Below are 12,953 nucleotides of genomic sequence, written 5' to 3' on the forward strand. Positions count from 1 at the left end.
AGCAACTCGAGGTTTGAATTTGTTCTTCAGTTCCTTGAGCTTAAGATATGCTGAGTGAGTCAGGAAAAACAAAGATGTGTTGCATTGGAAAAAACACTGTCAAGGAGTTTGCCGAAGTGCTGAAGAGAATAGATGTTGGTTTAAGGACTAGGGGGCACCTGACCTATGTCATGGTATTTTCTAATGCTTTCTATATATCTGAAAGGTGGATAATGAATAAAGAAGACTGAGGGAGAATCAATGCTTTGAATTGTGGTATTAGCAAAGAATATTAAATTGGCAGTCCAGGGACTGCCAAAAGAACAAATTTGTCTTAAAGAAAGTATAACCAGAGTGCTCCTTAATGGCATGGGTAGTGAACGTTGTATCACTTATTTTGAATATATTCTCAGAAGGAAACAATCCTTGGAGAGACATCATGCTTGGAAAGGTGGAGGTCAAAACAAAGTGAGGAAGACCCTCGACAAGATGGACCAGCACAGTGACTCCCACTGTGAACCTGAACATGACAAAGATGGTGAGGATGGTACAGGATAGAGTAGGATTCAGATTTATTGTTCATAGGGTCATTATGAGTCTTAGCTGACCCAATGGCAGCAAACAACAACAGCTTTCAAGAGACCTTTGGTAACCTAGTGTTAATGAGTTGTGCTGCCAACCCAAAAGCAGGTAGTTCAAATCCATCAGCTGTTCCTCGGGGGAAAGATGAGCATTCTCCTCTCATGCAATTTCGAGCCTCTGAGAACCCACTAGTGTCATCAGTTCCAGTTTGATGGACCAATGACAACCATAATAGTGCCTTCACAGTGGTGGCTCTGATGACAGAACACTCATGATGTGCCCTGCAGGTTCCATCACAAATGGCTTGGAAACCATTTGTCCCTAGGTAGAGTAGGCAGCAGATCCCAGGCCAAGGTGGTCGGCAGTGCTCATGGTTTTATATGGTCATGTGTCATGCCTGACACAACAATTGAAACCTAGATGACTAGGGCATAAAGGTGTCTCCCAAGGCTTTAGGCTGGTGTCAGCCAGAAGGACGTTCTCAGCTACAGGGAAGATAGAACCTGGCTCAGAGACCTCAGTGATTCATGGGTCACTCCTGATGACCCCAAAGGAGCTGGCCTCTCTGAACTTCCCACATGTGGCATGTACTGAGAGATGGTCATCAAGGTCACTGCTGGAAAATGAGAAGGACCTTTTTCCCAAAGCAGCCGTCCTCATCTGGCCTCTTCCCAGACAATGTCTGGTTGGTGTGTCCTCATGCACTCCTCATCCTCCTTGCTCCTCTCACTTCAAAGCTCTTCCTAATAGTCCTCACTGACTCGCCTCACATAGCCTCCCTCCTTATCACTCCCACAACCTGTACAAAACCTGCAGCTACTCTTCTTCGTGGACCCATCCACATGCCTCCCCTCAGATCTTCCCTGTCCTTATTCCCATCCTGATGGCCTCTTCCATCCCTGAAGTTCTATCCTTCACCCCATTCCTTACCTTCTACAGCCACCCTAATTCATCTCCTGTCCTCCCTTTGTTCCGGTCCTATCAGATGTTCTGCCTGGGATCAAGCAGGAAAGAATTTAGGCAGATTCTGTGACTCCAGGGGCTTCATCAAAGAGAGAAAGGGCTTTTGGGGTTTTTTTTCTCATGCAAACAAAATTAAAAACAAACTCACGGCCAGAGAACAGAACCAACTTAATACTGACCCTCCACTGTGTTTCCAAGGCTACAAACTGCAGTGAAGATGTTGCCCATATTTTTCCTTTGGAGGTTGGTGGACTCGAACCACCACAGAGACACCACTTCGGGTTAGCAGCACAGCTCACTGTGGACTAGGTCACATAATATTAGGGGATGGACGTGTAGGAAATTTCTCAGATCATCTTTAATATGAAAACTTATAATCATCACAGTTTTCTTGGGACAAATTTTTATTTCTCACTCTATTGAAACAGAGTTGTTGTTATAATGCTGATAAGTTGGAACTGACTCCAAGCTGACCCTCCAGTGGGTTTTCAGAAGCTGATGGGAGGAGACTGCCCATCTTTGGGCAGCTGGTGGGTTTGAACTGCATGCTGGTGGGTTGGCACCACAATTCCTTACTCAGTAGGTCACCAGAGTTCCTCACTGAAACATGTTAAAAGAAAGTATAATTAAAACTTTGTGAAAATATCTGACAATAGAGAGAGAGGGACAGGCATTTGCTTTAAAAAACTTAGAATTCCTTTCATTATCTTCTTTGTTAGAATTGTAAAATTTTAAATGTTGCCTTACAGAGACGCTGTGATGATTTTTATTATTGTAAAATGGTATCTTAGAAACCAGAGTTGGAATCCTAGGAATGTAGAGGATGATTTCTCCACGTCCTCTCAGACCGCTCTCACTGGGCCAGGGCCACACAGCCTGTCATGAAGTGAGTGAGGGTGGGCATCTGGTCTAACCCAATTTAGATCATGAGTCTAACTTCATGAATAGTAAGACTGAGAATCTTATTCTCACACAGACCTGGTTCCTATGAGGCAGCTGTCAGGTATGCCTCTGCCTTTCTATTTCTCTTATCATTTCTGGCAAGAGCTGCTCTCTGCCCTCATTGTGAACTCTACTTCTCTGAGGTTAGAAATTCATTGCACCAAACCCACCAACTGTACAAATCTGTGTGGTTCTTAGGAAAGTAACTGGAGATCAGGCACAACAGTGAAACCATAGCAACATCTTAGGATGAGCATCAGTACACGCAGGTGTCTGCTGGTTAGCAGTAGGATCTTTGCTGACCAGCTCATTCCATTGGGAAGCTGCCTTCTCTTCTGTCCAGGTCTCCTCCACACTGTTGGACTGCCTGCCATCAGCCTCTCTGCCACTGGCCAACCTCACAGCCAGTGTAGCAGCCTATTCAGCTCTAAGCAGTTGCTCTTTGCCATCTGGCCTGTCATCAGGGTCTCTGTTCACAGCCAGCCTGGGGCCACCTAACTCCCACTTGTCTATTATGTAGCCAGCCTAAGATCTCAGCTAGCATCTCCCAACCAGACCTCTGAAAATGTTTGCATTTCAGCTATTTCTATACCCTGATCCTTGTCAGTTACAAGGTGGGGCCTCCTTTACCAGACCAGAGTTCATCCTATCCTCAGTTTTCTCTCAACTCAGATCTGAGCTACTAAGTATTAAACCATCAAGTCATTAACAGGTTACTCAAAAAATGTCAATCCACCTGGGAAGCGTGAGCAAACACTCAGGGTAGCCTCCCTCCAAAGGAACTCTTCAGGGTGGGGGTTAGGGGAGATGCTCCAAACTATTTTCCCAGTGAACCGAGGTAAAGGTGGTGCTGGTTATGCATCCACTGAGTCCAGTACAACTCAGCAACCCTGTGAATAACAGACCTAAATTCTGTCCTCTCTTTTGTTGACCCTGTACCTTTCCAAGCATGAAGTCCCTCTCCAAGAAACAACCCCTCCTAGCAACATGCCCAGCGTATGTGGAACGAAGCTTTGCCATCCTTGCCCACAAAGAGCACTCTTGCTGCATCACTCACCTGAGTGAGAGCATTGTAAGGAGGGCAGAGCCACCCTGGGCAGGCACCCAAAGGAGGCCTGTTGTCTTCACAGAGGGGGGTCTGAACAGCTTCATCAGAGTTCAGGGAGTGTGAAGCTTCTTTGGCGTGGGGGCTCCCCTCCTTGACTCCCCAGTGGCACTGCATGTAGCCAGCCAGCACTCTGTTTTGTAGTACACACCAGCAGCAATACCACATATGAGCAAGCGTGGCTAACTGTCCACATGTGGCATTGAGGAACACCTTGGAGTCACACTGAGTGCTTGGTCTGCAGACACTTCACACTCTATATAGGAAAGGACTCTCCTTACCTTGATCAGAACTATCTCTCTCTTACACGTGCCACGACTTCTCTGAGACTGATAAGGTCAAACTCCCAGGCACCCAAGCCATGTCCTGCCTGCCATGACTGAGGTCCACCTTCTGGCCAGGTCTCAGGGTAGGTCCTGGAGCTCCTGAGCCACAGGACCCTCAGTCGGCTGTCTTTGTTGACCTCACTCCAGCCTCTTTAATCAAGAAGCCCTAGTGGCTTAAGAGTTAAGAATTCAGCTGCTAAGCAAGGTTTGTGGTTCTAATGAACCAACGGTTCGGTGGAGAAAGACTTGACCACCCTGCCCTTAGAAATGACCACAGGGCACCTCGAGGGCTTTGGCAAAAGACACGTAATCAGAGCATATGGCTGCTGAGGGCCAGCTGGATCCTGGCAAGCGTTCACAGAAGGGTGAGCCCGACAAGGGCTGTGTGAGGCTCAGACCATCTCCATTCTCACTGTCTGACTCTCGTGTGTTTGCATACAATCCTATCACACACAAGGGTTGGAAAGATCCTTGATGCTACGCAGGGAAGGTGAAGCCCCCTGCCGAGTGCCCCTAACTGTTGTTTTCTTTGGGCTTGCAGAAGAGGCAGATGGCTGCAGCTTCGGGGCAGGCGCACTGTCCAGGAAGAGGCGCATGCTGGCCGCTCTGCGAGAGGAGGGCCTGCGCCGCCGCACGCCCCCTGCCATCGGCCTGCCGCGCGACTTCCGACCTGTGTCCTCCATCATCGACGTGGACATCCTGCCCGAAACACACCGCAGGGTGAGACTGTACCGGCATGGCTGCGAGAAGCCACTGGGCTTCTACATCCGGGATGGCACCAGCGTGCGGGTGACCGCGCAGGGCCTAGAGAAGGTCCCGGGCATCTTCATCTCACGCATGGTGCCTGGTGGTCTCGCTGAGAGCACTGGGTTGCTGGCTGTCAACGACGAGGTGCTGGAGGTGAATGGCATCGAGGTGGCAGGCAAGACGCTGGACCAGGCCACAGACATGATGATCGCCAACAGCCACAACCTCATCATCACCGTCAAGCCAGCCAACCAGCGCAACAATGTGGTACGCAGCAGTCGCACATCCGGCAGCTCCGGCCAGTCCACTGACAGCACGGCCAGCCCGCATAGCCTGCCCCCGGCGCACGTGCTACAGAACTTTCACCCGGACGAGATGGAGAGTGACGAGGAGGCGGACATTGTCATTGAGGGCGCACTGGAGCCCCCACCCACACCCCGGACACAGCTAGGCAGCCTGACCCGTGTCAACGGCACTGGCCTGGCCCAGCGGCTGACCAGAGACCTCGCCCTCTGCAGCTCGGGTCGTGAAGCCAATGGCAGCATCCACAGACTGTTGAGCTCCCTTAAAGCTGACCCCCGGCACAGTCTGGCGCTGCCTCCAGGGGGTGTGGAGGAGCATGGGCCTGCAGTCACTCTCTAGTAGGCCAGTGGTCACTCTAGCAGGCCAGTGGTCACTCTCTACCGGGCCGGCAGCCACTCTAACAAGCCGGGCCCACTGTACAGAGTGTGCCCAGACACGGCTAGAACTGCCAGTCCAGTTACCACAGGGAAATATTTTTACATTTGTATTTCAATTATAAAGTAGGAGAAGTAATTGCATCTTCTACTGGCCTCTTTGTTTATCCTCCTCCTCCAACAGCCCTTTCCTTCATTTTCACTCACTGGCTAGAAAAGACTATTTTTGCTGGATTTCTCCACAAATGTTCCAGGGTCATGTTGGCACCATATGCATTTCCTGGCAGCTTTGTAAACTGGACAAAGGATCTGGCCATATTTAGAAAAAAATTTCCCTTAGATCTTAAAACTGATGCTTTCAAGTACTTCCTTCAGTCATCAACTCCTGACTGCAACATTAGAGAGGACATGGCTGGAGGATGCCAAGTGGCACAGTGGTGAGATGAGGTGTCATCACATGCCAGGAGGTGGTGCATGTATTGCCTTAAAAGGTGAACCAGATCTATCCCCCATATGTCCCTGCAGGTGCTTATTCTGCCCCAGTGGCATTTTGTATGAACTGTATTTTTATGTTTGACTACAATGTCAAGGAAGGAAATGTTTTATTTACACACACTGATAACTAAATGTTGACCAACTAAAGCTTCCCTAGATCCATTGAAGACTGCCTCCAGAGCACCATCCAAAACTGTGTCCCCAAAATTTTCTTTTTGCTCTTTTCCTTCTTTCGGAGAGCATCATCTTTGCATAGCTGTGGTTGCTACACCTTTGCTCAGTAGGTTGGTGACCTACTCCAGTGCTCCTCCTTGGTCAGTGAGGACTCAAGCCCCCCAAACTTCAGGGCACTGGTGAGATGGCAGTGTCTGATCTGACACCAAGACATGCTCTTAACTAAGTATTATCAAGCCAAAACTAAGACTTCATTTCTGCCACGAGTCCTTCTTACATGCCATCAAGTCGCTGATAACACATAGTAACCCTATGTACTTCACCTCTGAATGCTGCTCTATCTGGAGACAACCTTATTGTCTCTGACACACCTACCCCCATTACCCCAGTCACTGAGTCAGTCTGTCTCATGCAGGGTCTTTCTCCCTTGTGCTGTCCCTCCACCCTCCCAAGCATAATGTCCCTCTCCAAGGACTGGTCTCTCCTTGCAACAGGCCCAAAGTATGTCAGATGGAGCTTCAAAATCCTTGCCTCTTAACATGCAGCCTGGTTTCACCCTCTCTAGGTCAAACCTGTTTGTTCTCCTAGCAGTTCATGGCATATTCAATACTCTTCTCGAGCACAATTCAAAGGCATGTCCTTGTAATAAGTTATTTTTACTGTCATGGTTTCAGCATCTTACTAATAACTAGGTCTGCTATCAAGAAGGAAAGTTCTGTTTCTTACTGCTTTAATTTGTTAAGCAAATGTGAATAAATTTTTAAAGGAAAGACAGTCTTGCTCTAATGCTTGTACATTCCTGTTCCTAATTCTGGAAGTTAAGAATGAATGGCTTGAGTGTGTTTCTTGAGCCGTCTGTACTGTGCCATTTTCTTCTTAAAAACAAACATACTGTGTTTACTATGTATTAAAGTTTCCTGGTTTTATATATCAAAGAATAAAAACTTGTTTTGGATTTTTAAAAAAATACAGGATATATTTCAGTTGGGGTTTTGTTTTGATTTTTTGAAATAAATAGAGAATGTCAGTACAAATAATGGAGAGAGAGCAACTTCAACCTTGTGCCGTATTTTGTCATTCCTCTTCATTTTGTAGAAGAAACACTAGGTGATAGACAATGGAAAAGAGCTTCATTTAAGGAAATGTAAGTAGACTTCACATCATGATTTTTTTTTTTTAAATTTTATTTCATTGGTTTTTTGTGTGTACCGTCAAATCAGATCTGTTCCTCCTTCTCCTGCAGAGCACCTGGTGGATTTGAACTGTGTAGCTCTGAGATTGCAGTGCAGCTTCTTGCCTCTAGGCCACCAGAGCTCGCCAAAATTGTGTGTGTGTGTGTGTGTGTACCTTCAAATTAGACCTGAATGCTACAGGAGATTGCCCCTCCTTTTCCAGCAGAGCATCTGATGGATTGGAACTGCAAATCTCTGGGACTGCAGTGCAGCTTCTTGCCACTAGGCCACCAGAGCTCCCTTGACTTCACATCATTAATTTTAAACTATAAGACAGTTTAAAACTCCCTAGAAAATAGAATTTATCATAACTAATTCTAAATTCCGTTTTTATTATTTAGGTAAAATACTAAAATGTCAGGCCACACCTAGTGTCTTGGGAGACTTGGTGTCAGCTGCATGCAGCCTCTGGCTTCTTGAGGAGAGGCAGGTATCGAAGGCTCCGGGTGCTTGTGCTGGTCTTTTTGCCCCAAGTGGGGGTTGGCAGAGCGAACTTGCCGGATGAACTGGGGGTCTCTGGCCCAGAGTTTACCAGCACTTGGGCGTCCCGAATGGTAAAATACTGAAGGGCCTGAGGGCCGCAGGTAAAATGGTCTTTCATTGTTTTTGTTCAAACATTTTTCTAGGTCATATAGCCCTGGTGTGTCCACTTGCCGTACAAAGGTAACTCATAGTTGCTGTGACTGTGACACTGATGTGTCAAGCGCATTAATGGTTACCCATGGCAGACAGTGTTTGGTGGAGCCCTTCCCTCGCCCCCCTCCCCCCGCCCCCGGATTAAAACTAGCTTGGAAGCAGGAATGGCAACCACTTCCGTAATAGCTTGACTCCGGAAACCCTATGAACCTGGAGAGAGGATGAAAGTCGCACAAGTGTTGAGGACTTTCCTTCATTGGGTTGCTTTGAGTCGCCTACGACTCGACGACACTTAACAACTCTAAATTACACATTTATACACAAGAACATGTCTGTACGGCTGTTCAAGCCTACTGTGCAGTCATTATGCCAGTTCATCTCGCCGAGTGTCATCCTCTCTTGCGTGGATTCTCGTCTTTCCCACGATGGTGGCTCTCTCAAAGCACTAGTTCCTTCTGAAAATAGGCCCAAAGTTAATGAAACAGAGTTTTACCATCCTTGCCTCTTAGGAGCACCTCCTTCAAGATTGATTTGTTCTTCGGGCAGCACATGTTCTATTCAATACTCCTCACCAACAACACAATTCAAAGGCATCAATCTTCTTGTTCTTTATTCCTTATCCAAATTTCAAGTGCACAGGATTCAACTGAAAATACCATGACTATTCTGAAACTATCTTTTCTTATAGACCTTTACAGAGTTCGTGTTTAAAAGCAATCGTTCTGGCCATTACACAGCCTGAGTGAGGTACAGGAGTGTGATTTGGGGAGTACCTCCTTCACAAGACTACGCTTTGTCCTTGCTTGTCAGCACTACAACTTGTTGAGGGTCATCTTATCTTTTGCTGAACTTCCACCTTTACAATCATGATGTCCCTTTTCAGGGAACAGCCTCCTCACAACAAAGTATAGGAGACAAAGCTTCACCATCCTTGCCTCTAAGGAGCACTATGGCTGCACTTTCTCCAAGACTGATCTTAAGATGTCAGTTCTTTCACTCTTAATCACTGTCCAATTCTCAGATGCATTGTTGTTATGTGCCACTGAGTCACCTGCAACGCATAGCAGCCCTATGTACAATATCTCTATACTCTAACCTGAGCCAGTCTCACTGTCTCTGACACACCTACCCCCATTAGCCCAATTACTGTGCCAATCTATCTCATCTGAGGTCTTCCTCTCCTGCACTATCCCTCTACCTTTTCAAGTATGATGTCCTTCTCCAGGGACTTGTCCCTCCTGATCATATGCCCTTACTATGTGAGATGGGAGTTTCAAAATCCTTGCCTCCAAGGAGCAGCCTGGTTTCTTCCTCTCCAGGATAAACCTGTTTGTTCTCTTGATAGTCCATGGTACCTTCAATACTGTTCTCCAGTACCAAAACACAAAGGCATCAATTCTTATGTCAACTCTATTCACTGTCCAGCTCTCTGACACATAGCAAGTAATTGTGAAGACCATGGCCTAACATTAATCTCCAGACATCATTTTTCTGCAGCCCTTTTGAGAAGTCCCTGACAACAGCCTTCCTCAGAACAGTTTGTCTTGATTTCTTAACTGCTCGTGACAAGAGTGTTGATTGTGGAACCAAACAAGCTGAAATTATTAACCTCTATCTATTTTCCATCTATTATGGTGCCAACTGGCCCAGTGGTGAGACTATTTTGTCTTCTTTATGTGGACCTCAATCCATACTGAAGACTGCAGTCCTTGACCTTCTGCAGCAAGCGCTTCAGGTCCTCAATTTCTGAAAGCAAGACTGTGTCATCCACATAGCGTACACTGTTGATGAGTCTCCTCCAATCCTGATGCCACATTCCTCCACAAAGTCCAGCCTTCTGAATGCCGTTGTTAGGTGCTATTGAGTACGACTCATAGTGATCCTATGAATAACAGAAATGAACCCTGTCCTATCCTGTGCCATCCTTATCATCTCTGATATACTTGAGCCCATTGCTGCAGTCACGATGTCAATATAACTCACTGATCCTCCATTTTTCCAAGCATTGCATGCCTTTTGAAGGAACAGCTTCTCTCAGCAACATGTCCAAAGTGTGAGAGACAAAGCTTCACCATCCTTGCCTCCAAGGAGGACTCTGGTTGTGCCTTTTCTGAAATGAATCTGGATTTTTGGCAGTCTACAGGATATTCAGCACTCTTCTCCAACACAACTCGAAGGCATCAATTCTTTTGTTGTCCTTATTCACTGTCCAGCTCGCCGATGCATAATAAATGACTGAAGAGACTATGGCATGAAACAGGCACAGCTTCATCTTCAAACTGGCATGATTGTTCTTCGATATTTTCGAAAGGTCCCTGACAGGCAGGCTTGCCAATAACAATACATCCCATCTCCTGAATGCTGGTACTAAAACTGGTGATTGTGGAGCTAAGTAGGGTGAAATCACTGACAGTTTCAATCTTTCCTCCAATTATCAATGTTGCCTACTTGCCCAAGGATAAAGACCTTTGTTTTCTTCATGTTGCAGGTGAAGAAAGACACTGGCTTGAGTCAGGCACACCTTGGTATTTAAACTGACAGACACATCATTACTCTTCAGAACTTTGGAAAGATCCCCGACAGCAGGCTTTCCCAATGCTGTATGTCTCCTGACTTTTGCTACCAAGGGTGTTGATTGTGGTCCCAGGTAAGATGAAATCCTTGAGAACTACAATGTTTTCTACATCTTTTGCCCACTGGCCCAGTGACAGAGTTTTTTTTCCTTGATGTTGAGATGGTCCATATTTAAAGCTACAGCCTTTGATCTTCTGCAGTAAGCAAGCAAGGTTGTGTAACCTGCGTAACACAGGTTGTTGGGTCTTTTTCAGATCCTGATGCACATACTGTTGTGTGCTACTGAGTCAGAACAATCTATACCCAACCCTTCAGCAGGTTTTCAGAAGCAGTAAATCACACAAGAGACTGACTGCCCATCCTTCTGTGGAGCACAGACGGATTCAAAACACAACCCCTTTGGGATTGAAGGGGGTTAAATTCACACTACCCTGGAAACCATGCATTTTTCCCCCACACTGGGTAAACTTTTAATATTTCACATAGAAAACCACCAAGAGCTGAGAGTGCTGGGGGCCCTGGCTGGCCACGCGGGGCACTGGAGGCGCAAGGCTAAGGCACAGTGGCAGGGGAGGGGCAGGGGTCACAGGTACACGGGCTGCTCCTGGCCGGTGAGCAGGCGGTAGGTGGCGGCCGGCATCGTCTTGATGTGGACCTCATCGTGGGCCTCCGTGAGCAGCTCGATGACGTGGGCATGCGGCATGGCCACCACGCTCTGCCCGTTGATCTCAATGATACGGTGTCCCACGCGTACGCCCCCACGCTCGGCGATGCCACCCCGGAGCAGACTGCAGATAATGCCATTCTCCACGCAGAAGCCCAGCTGCTCACGGGCGTGGGGCCAGCGGATGATGGCGGTGGTGACCGGGGGACAGTGGACAATGCTGAGGGTCACAGATGTCTGTGGCTTCACTTCGCAGACGGCGGCCTGGCAGGCGGTCAGGGGCAGCCCCACCAGGCTGGCCCCATTGATGGCAGCGAGGCGGTCCCCGATGCTAAGGACCCTTGAACGCTCGGCGGGGCCCCCGTGCTGCAGGTTGGCAATGACAGCTGTGGGCAGCAGGGAGCCCCAGCCTGACTCCACCAGGGGCACCCCCAGGCCCTCGCCCGGCCGCTTCGTGATGCACACCTCTCGGCAGTTCTCGCTGTTGGAGAAGTGGTCAAGGTCCCCGTTGTGGGGATGGCCGGGCCCCTGGGTGGCCTGGCTGAGCCGGGCAGCTGCCTGGCCAGGCTCAATGCCGCTCTCCCGCAGGAACTGGCTGTAGGCCACGGCAAAGGCCTGGCCAATGGCCTGCGCGATGAGCTGGGCATCCTCAGAGTGGAAGACATGGCCGAGCATCCTGCAGGGTGGGTGGTCGCGGTCCTGGGGTGCAGGTCTCTGGGCCTGCTGCCGCCAGGCCATCAGCACCAGCACGCTGCCGATGTCGGCGAAGTACGAGATGGTCTGCAGCGCGTGGTCCATCATGGCTTCCTGGGAGTCAGCAGTCAAAACCTTGATCCGCTTGGTGGAGATGAAGAGGTCCATCTCTGTCATGGGCTGCGTCTCCCCTGCGGGGGCCTGGGCGCTGGCAGGCGTCTCCTCAGGCCTGACCAGAGGCGATGTCTCCAGCCAGAGCTCCGGAGAGCTGCCTGAGCTCCGACTGCCATCCTGCCCGGCACAGGTTCCCTCTGCCCATTCCGGAAGACTTGTGTCCTCGTCTGTGTCCTTGGGGGACTGCAGCAGCCCAGGAGACTCCTGAGGACAAGGCTGGGAAGGTGAACACTCGTCACAACGCAAAAGGTTCAGCAAGTCGTCGCGTCCAGCCTCGGCGGACAGGAGCCCGTGGGCATCCGCAAGGTCCCCAGAGGCCAGTCCATGACCGGTGGCGATGTGCAGGGGGCAGGGAGGCCCCTCTGCAGACAGATCCCCCAGGTCACCCGGCAAAGCTTCAAACTGTTGCACCAGGTTCTGGATTCTCGGCTCATCAAAATCCATCTGGCTCAGACTGCTGGGGGCTCCCGTCTCCGGGTCCCACTGGGAGATGGGAGCCAGGTCCTGAGAGGGTGCCAGAGTGGCCCCTGGCTCTTCCAAGTCCATGGCTGGAGGCCTCGAAGAAACGGGGGTGACTGTCAAGAACTCCATGCCAGGGTCCTGGGCTCACTCAGGTCAGCATTTCCTTGCAGTTCTCGGGCCGAGGGTCACCCTCCCAAGTCCGGCCGTTCCCGGATTCCCAGCCCGAAACCATGCATTTTAACACCAAACAGTAACACGTTTAGCTCATTTCTGCTGCGGTTAATAGCTGATCAAACTCTTTAAACTCATTGCGATCAAGTCAGAACTTAGTCCTGTCCAACCCCCAGTGGGTTTTCAGAGGTTGAAAATTTCCTAGGATACTGCTCACCTTTTTACACAAGAGCAACGTTTAAGTTATTAGCACACCTTTCTATGGACTATGCCACCAGAATTTCCTATGAAGCTGATATTATTTCATGGGAAGACTTACTTTAAAACAAAGGGAGTTTTCTAACCTGGTAACAACTA

General features: G+C 48.9%; 1 protein-coding gene and 1 pseudogene across 1 annotated transcript in view; one reads left to right on the forward strand and one right to left on the reverse strand.

Annotated features, from left to right (window-relative positions):
• Window positions 1-5,286, forward strand: part of PARD6G (par-6 family cell polarity regulator gamma) — a 49,948-nt gene extending 44,662 nt beyond the window's left edge. Inside the window, exon 3 of the mRNA XM_006897222.1 lies at window positions 4,439-5,286. Coding sequence (XP_006897284.1) covers window positions 4,439-5,286 — 848 coding nt within the window. The remainder of the gene's footprint in view (window positions 1-4,438) is intronic.
• Window positions 5,287-11,015: 5,729 nt separating this feature from the next.
• LOC102871549 lies at window positions 11,016-12,554 on the reverse strand (annotated as a pseudogene).
• Between the last annotated feature and the right edge of the window lie 399 nt (window positions 12,555-12,953).

Source organism: Elephantulus edwardii, unplaced genomic scaffold (genome assembly GCF_000299155.1).
Source record: "Elephantulus edwardii isolate Elephantulus edwardi_28Jun2011 unplaced genomic scaffold, EleEdw1.0 scaffold00207, whole genome shotgun sequence".
Taxonomy (NCBI): Eukaryota; Metazoa; Chordata; class Mammalia; order Macroscelidea; family Macroscelididae; genus Elephantulus; species Elephantulus edwardii.